At 35.5% G+C, this 7,109-nt stretch overlaps 2 protein-coding genes across 2 annotated transcripts; both read left to right on the forward strand.

Moving 5' to 3' along the window:
• The first annotated feature begins 213 nt into the window (after nucleotides 1-213).
• LOC134827582 (T-complex protein 1 subunit eta) lies at nucleotides 214-2,347 on the forward strand. Its single transcript, XM_063840291.1, has 3 exons — nucleotides 214-321; nucleotides 481-579; nucleotides 641-2,347. The coding sequence occupies exons 1-3, from the start codon at nucleotides 319-321 to the stop codon at nucleotides 2,159-2,161; spliced, it is 1,623 nt and encodes a 540-aa protein (XP_063696361.1). The 5' UTR covers nucleotides 214-318; the 3' UTR covers nucleotides 2,162-2,347.
• Nucleotides 2,348-3,328: 981 nt separating this feature from the next.
• Nucleotides 3,329-5,319, forward strand: LOC134835578 (beta-catenin-like protein 1). The gene is made up of 2 exons (XM_063850462.1): nucleotides 3,329-3,465; nucleotides 3,535-5,319. The coding sequence occupies exons 1-2, from the start codon at nucleotides 3,436-3,438 to the stop codon at nucleotides 5,236-5,238; spliced, it is 1,734 nt and encodes a 577-aa protein (XP_063706532.1). The 5' UTR covers nucleotides 3,329-3,435; the 3' UTR covers nucleotides 5,239-5,319.
• The last annotated feature ends 1,790 nt before the right edge of the window (nucleotides 5,320-7,109 follow it).

Here is a 7,109-nt window from a genome sequence, read left to right on the forward strand (position 1 = left end):
TTGTAAATTTCGTGTTCAACAATTTTTTGTTTGAACAATTTTTTTGAAATTTTTGACAAAATTATTAATTTCAATAATTTTTTTTAATAGAAAATTATTAAAATTGAATTTTTCTAATGAAATTTTGATTAAAAATCACAATTTTTTAATTTTTCTTCAACTTTTTAGCTAACATCCAACGAACATTAACATTTTTCGTACCAACAACTTTGACAGCTCCGATTTTTACAAGCACGCATTGGTAGAACGTCTGATTTAACTTCAATTTTTTAATTTAAATACTCAGTTTTTTCGTGGAAATTCAATAAAAAAGCAAAGATGGTAAGTGTCTTTCGTGTCAAATCGCAAAATCGATTATGATTTCTTCGTAATTCTGTGATTTTAACGACTGTCTTTCTTTGTCACATTTTCCGACATATGTCGCTACACACGAACGTGCCCAACCAAATGTTCCTTATTCTCGAATTTTTCCTTTTTTAGCAACCACAAATACTTGTATTGAAGGAGGGAACAGACACGTCCCAAGGAAAGCCTCAACTTGTCTCCAACATAAATGCCTGCCAATCGATCATGGATGCGGTAATTTTGCCATTTTTGCACTTCCTTCACGTGATGACTCATTTTTTCTCGCATTTTTTAGGTTCGCACAACTTTGGGTCCTCGCGGCATGGATAAATTGATCGTGAATCACGGCAAAGCGACAATTTCCAATGATGGAGCGACAATCATGAAACTTTTGGAGATTGTTCATCCTGCGGCGAAAACTCTCGTTGACATTGCGAAATCGCAAGATGCTGAAGTCGGAGACGGAACAACGAGTGTCGTGTTGTTGGCAGGCGAGTTTTTGAAACAAGTCAAGCCATTCGTTGAGGAAGGAGTTCATCCGCGTATCATCATTAAAGCCATTCGCAAAGCTTTGAATTTGTGCGTTGAGAAAATCAACGAAATGGCTGTCAAGATCGAGAAATCGAATGCAACGGAGCATCGTGCTTTGTTGGAAAAATGTGCAGCAACAGCAATGAGCAGCAAATTAATCCATCAACAAAAAAATTTCTTTTCGAAGATGGTTGTCGATGCTGTTTTGCAATTGGATGACTTGTTGCCCTTGAATATGATCGGTATTAAGAAAGTTTCGGGAGGCTCGTTGGAAGAATCGCAACTCGTGACGGGCGTTGCTTTCCAAAAAACTTTCTCCTATGCTGGATTCGAAATGCAACCGAAACAGTACAAAAACTGCAAAATTGCCTTGTTGAACATCGAGTTGGAGCTGAAAGCTGAACGTGATAATGCCGAAGTTCGTGTCGAATCTGCGATGGAATACCAAAAAATTGTCGATGTTGAATGGCAAATTTTGTACGAAAAGTTGGAAAAGATCCACAAATCGGGTGCTAATGTTGTTTTGTCGAAATTACCCATTGGCGATGTTGCGACGCAATATTTCGCTGATCGTGACATGTTCTGTGCGGGTCGCGTTGTCGAAGAAGATTTGAAACGTACGATGAAAGCATGCGGAGGTGCCGTTATGACAACTGTACAAGACTTGAATGACAGCGTTTTGGGTCATTGTGCTTTGTTTGAAGAACGTCAAGTTGGCGGAGAACGTTTCAACTTCTTCCAAGGATGCCCGAACGCCAAAACAGTAACTTTAATTTTGCGCGGAGGCGCTGAACAATTCCTCGAGGAAACTGAACGTTCGTTGCACGATGCTATCATGATTGTTCGTCGTACCATTAAGAATGATTCCGTTGTTGCGGGCGGCGGCGCAATCGAAATGGAACTTTCTCGCATCTTGCGTGACTATTCTCGTACTATTGCCGGCAAGGAACAATTGTTGATTGGAGCCATTGCCAAAGCACTCGAGATTATTCCGCGTCAATTGTGTGACAATGCGGGCTTCGATGCGACAAACATCCTCAATAAGTTGCGGCAAAAACACGCACAAGGCAATTGTTGGTATGGCGTCGACATTATGAAGGAAAATATTGCCGATAACATGGATGCGTGCGTTTGGGAACCAACAATTATCAAAATTAATGCATTGACGGCGGCATGCGAAGCTGCTTGTATGATCTTGTCGGTTGATGAGACAATCAAGAGTCCCCAATCGGGAGGCGGAGGTGCTCCTCAAATGCCCGGAAGAGGAATGGGACGTCCTTATTAAGACATTTCGTTTTCATCAAAGGCTTTTTCGTTTATTTTTGAGTTGATGATCAACACATGCATCTTTGTACTAAGTAGCTTGGCATACTAACTTCTCATTTTTTGCATTAAAACCATTGTATTACACATTTTGCATTAAAATTAATAAAGAAATTTCACATCACAACCCGTTTTTAGTAGAATTACGATTGAAAACTCATCAAAACTCATCTACGTAAAAAATACGTAATTTTCATTTTGTGAGCCCATTTGATGGTTTATGAGCTTGAAATTGATCAAAAGTTATGGAAAATGCCTTTGTATGTCTTTTGGATGGTTCTCAAGCTTGAAAATTGAAAAATTAAAAACACGTAAAAAATACGAAATTTTTATTTTGAAGGCCCATTTGATGGTTTTGAAGCTTCAAATTGAACCAAAGTCATATAAAATGTCTTTGGATGTCTTTTCAATAGTTCTCAAGCTTAAAACTTGAAAAATACGTAAAAAATACGTAATTTTTATTTTGAAGGCCCATTTGATGGTTTTGAAGCTTCAAATTGAACCAAAGTCATATAAAATGTGTTTGGATGACTTTTGGATGGTTCACTAGCTTGAAAATTGAAAAATAAAAAATACGTAATTTTTACGTAAAAAATACGTAATTTTTATTTAGAAGGCCCATTTGATGGTTTTGAAGCTTCAAATTGAACCAAAGTCATATAAAATGTCTTTGGATGTCTTTTCAATAGTTCTCAAGCTTAAAACTTGAAAAATAAAAAATACGTAAAAAATACGTAATTTTTATTTTGAAGGCCCATTTGATAGATTTGAAGCTTCAAATAAAAAATATAAAATGTAAAATAGTTCGCTTGAAAATTGAAAAATAAAAAATACGTAATTTTTATTTTGAAGGCCCATTTGATAGTTTTGAAGCTTCAAATTGAACCAAAGTCATATAAAATGTGTTTGGATGACTTTTGGATGGTTCTTAAGCTTGAAAATTGAAAAATAAAAAATACGTAATTTTCATTTTGAGAGCATATTTGATGATTTTTAAGCTTGAAAATTAATAAACATGAATTCGTTTTAAAAACCAACCGTTTTTCATCAAACATCAATTCAAAATTTCTTGTTTTGATGGAAATATTATTTTTGTACGCCTCAAAAATATAACCTCAAATTTCTTAAATCAAAACAAACATCAAACGATTTCCGACTTTTCCAGAAAGTTTTTAACAAAAAATCAACCAAAAACCATTCGAAATACATTCAAAACGCTTCTCGGAGTGAAACATCATGGATATCGGTGAACTTTTGTCTTTCAAGGTAAAAATTCGCATCAAAGTCACATTCTTCAAACAAATCAATAAAAACATTTTTTTGTTTTATTTTCAGCCTGAACAAACTCCGAAACGTTCGAATGACGACGATTACGGCGAAGAAGAGTCTCCGGCACCAAGTAAACGTTCTCGTAAGTCCGGAAGCAAAGGAGCTTTTCCAATTCCAGATTTGCCCGAACATTCGTCTCGACAACCTTCGAAGCCCGCAACTCCAAGAGATTATGTCGCAGAGTTGAATGCCGCAGCAACAAATGTAATTTCCGACAAAGAACGTCTCGAAATTTTACGTTACGTCGACGAAGAGGAGGCTACAGGCGATGTTTTGGATGAACCGGGATTAAAAAAGTTGTTGTTGCTGTTGGAAAAGAGAATTTTGAAGAATCAAGAGATGCGAATTAAAAATCCGGATCAACCAGATAAATTTATGGAATCTGAGCTCGATTTACATGATATTTTGCAACAATTGACTGTTGTTTCGACTGTTCCTGATCTCTATCCGCTTCTCGTAGAACTTCACGGAGTCTCAAGTCTCTTGGAATTGCTGAATCACCCGAATTCCGATATTTCTGTCGGAGTTGTCGACTTGATACAAGAAATGACAGACATTGATATCTTGCATGAGAGTGCTGAAGGATCCGAAACACTCATTGAAGCATTAAGAGGACAACAAATCTCGTCTTTGTTAACGTCAAATTTGGATCGTCTCGATGAAAGTGTCAAAGAGGAAGCTGATGGCGTTCACAATACCCTTGCGATTTTCGAAAATTTGTTAGAAATGAAGCCCGAAATGTGCATTGAAGCCGCTGAACAAGGATTAATGCAATGGATATTGAAAAGGATCAAAGTGAAATCTCCTTTTGACCCTAACAAGTTGTATTGCAGCGAAATTTTGTCAATTTTGATTCAAGACACGAACGAAAATCGCATTTTATTGGGAAATTTGGATGGAATTGATGTTTTGCTCCAACAATTAGCGACATACAAACGACACGATCCAAACTCGACTGAAGAACAAGAATACATGGAAAACTTGTTCAACTGTTTATGTTCGTCTCTCATGCTGAAAGAGAATCGCGATAAATTTCTCAAGGGCGAAGGATTGCAATTGATGAATTTAATGCTGCGCGAAAAGAAACTCTCCCGAAACGGAGCTCTAAAAGTACTCGATTACGCATTATCGGGCGTCGATGGCAGAGATAATTGCAACAAATTTGTCGATATTCTCGGTTTAAGGACAATTTTTCCTCTTTTCATGAAAACGCCAAAAAATAAAAAACGCGTAATGACAACAGACGAACACGAGGAACACGTTTGCTCCATTATCAGTAGCATGTTGAAGAATTGCAAAGCTGCTCAACGTCAACGACTTTTAGCGAAATTCACGGAAAACGAATTCGAGAAAGTCGATCGCTTGTTAGAACTTCACATGAAATATTTGGAAAAAGTAGAACAGGTCGACAGAGAATTAGATCAAGAGCAAAATGACGAAGAAGAAGAAGACGACGAAGCAATTTACTTGAAACGATTGTCAGGAGGACTGTTTACGCTGCAATTAATCGATTACATTATTGTAGAGATCTGTGCGACGGGAGATGCCATCAAACAACGTGTCGTGAAAATTTTGAACTTGAGAAATGCGAGTATGAAGACGATTCGAACGATAATGCGAGAATACGCGGGAAATTTGGGCGACGCAGGAGAACAAGACTCGCGGAAACAAGAACAAGATCATATTTTACAATTAGTTGATAGATTCTAAACTTTTAGCTTATAATGTATTAACTTGAAATTTGAACCGAAAATAAATTTAAGATTTTAATGAATAAAAAATAAGTTTTAAGGCCACTCCAAATGATTTTAATGAATAAAAAAAAAAATACTATTTTAAAAAGTTTTTAGGCCGCTTTTTAAAAAAATTTCTGCTTCAAAATATTTCGAACACAAAAAAAACTTTTCACAAAAATAAATTTGGTAATTTTTAAAAAACTGACTTTTAAAATAACATCGGATTTTAGATAATTTTTCTAAGGCCGCTTTTCTAAATTAAAAAAAATGAATTTTGATAAGAATTTAGTAATTTTTTTTCAACTTGAAACGAAAATTCTCGTAAAAGCCTTCCCACAATGTCAATTTTCTTCTTATTTTGAAGTTAATTGCTCGTCTAATGAGTAAAAATGTGCTCCGTGCCTACCTTTACCAATTAAATTTCTCGTTTTTAATGACTAAAATCCATTTCCTCGAATTCCATTATTTAATTTTTATGTCTTCATAGCGTTTTATGTGCCTACTTAACTCGATACTCGCATTTCCCTCGCTTTGCCTCTCGTTTCCCGGCATCTAGTTTTGATTTTATGAATGAAAATTTCTCGATGTCCTTGAAGTTATTGATTTTACTCGTATTTCTCCTCGTTTTCCCCTTCGAAAAGTTCGAGATTTCCCCGTGCGATGTGAAAATTTTATGAATGAAATGCCGTTTGGAGGTTCGAAAAGCGGCATGGCGACGCAAGACTCCCGGCATCTATTGCGGTGCCTGTGAGACTTTGTCTCTTTGAATAAATTACGATGAAATATGACGACTGAGTGATATATAATTCATGTTTTAATGTCATGGCAATGTGATAAGTATATGTGTGTGTGTGTGATGATTTTCATATTTATATTTTATCGATTGCGATAATACGAGGAAACAAAATGCTTTTTCATGGCATCCATTGCGGTAGATGAGATTTTTATTGACTCAGACTTGCTCATGTGACCTTCGGAGAACATGTTTGGGAATTTCTGTCAAATCCCATAACAAACATAAGATTTTAATTGCAAACGCCCTCGTACGATGATGATGGTGCGAAGAGAGGAAATTGCATAACTGAACAGGTGTCTTGTTTTTCCGAAAAAGCAAGTTTCTTGTTTGTTCATTGTTAATCCATTCATTTATTGCCGGTAATGCCGCCTACACACACATATCGACCTTCACATTCAAAAATTTATTTGTCCGGTTCCTTTGTGTATTGCATTTATTTACCGATAGCATTGAAATCGGAGAAGAAAATCTGACGAAAATCGCAGCAACAAGGTGTGGTCGTATTTTCATTGAAAGATTAGCAGATGATATTTTCTCTTTTACTCGTAAGGTAAAAGTTTTCTGTCTATGTTTTTTCCTGCTTTTTATTAATGGACTTGAGAGAACCTATAAAAGGAGTAAAAAACATTTCATTAAAACATAATGAAGAAAAAGATTGCAATTCAAAACAACAAAGACACGTGATTTGCGCAAACGCCGAATTTTTCATTCATACTTCTTTCGCGTTGTTTTACTTTTTTTCAATTTTATCACTTTATTGTTTCGCAGAAGAATGTATTGAGTGTCTGTTGAGAAGATAGATGAAATCCCTTAAGACGCAATTTTTCTTTCGTTTTCACTTACTTTGTTCTTTTTTTTTTGTGAAGAAAGAGAAAACGAACAATTTTTTGAATAAATTATGGGTACTTTGCCTTTTCCTTGAAATTTTGGGTAAATTAGGTTGATTTAAGGTTTCATAATAATTATTTTGAATCAAAAATGACTTTTTACGAAATTTCAGTTTTGATAATTTTCATATCTATTGTTAAAAAAACATCTAATGAGGATCT

Source organism: Culicoides brevitarsis, chromosome 1 (assembly GCF_036172545.1).
Source record: "Culicoides brevitarsis isolate CSIRO-B50_1 chromosome 1, AGI_CSIRO_Cbre_v1, whole genome shotgun sequence".
Lineage (NCBI taxonomy): Eukaryota > Metazoa > Arthropoda > Insecta > Diptera > Ceratopogonidae > Culicoides > Culicoides brevitarsis.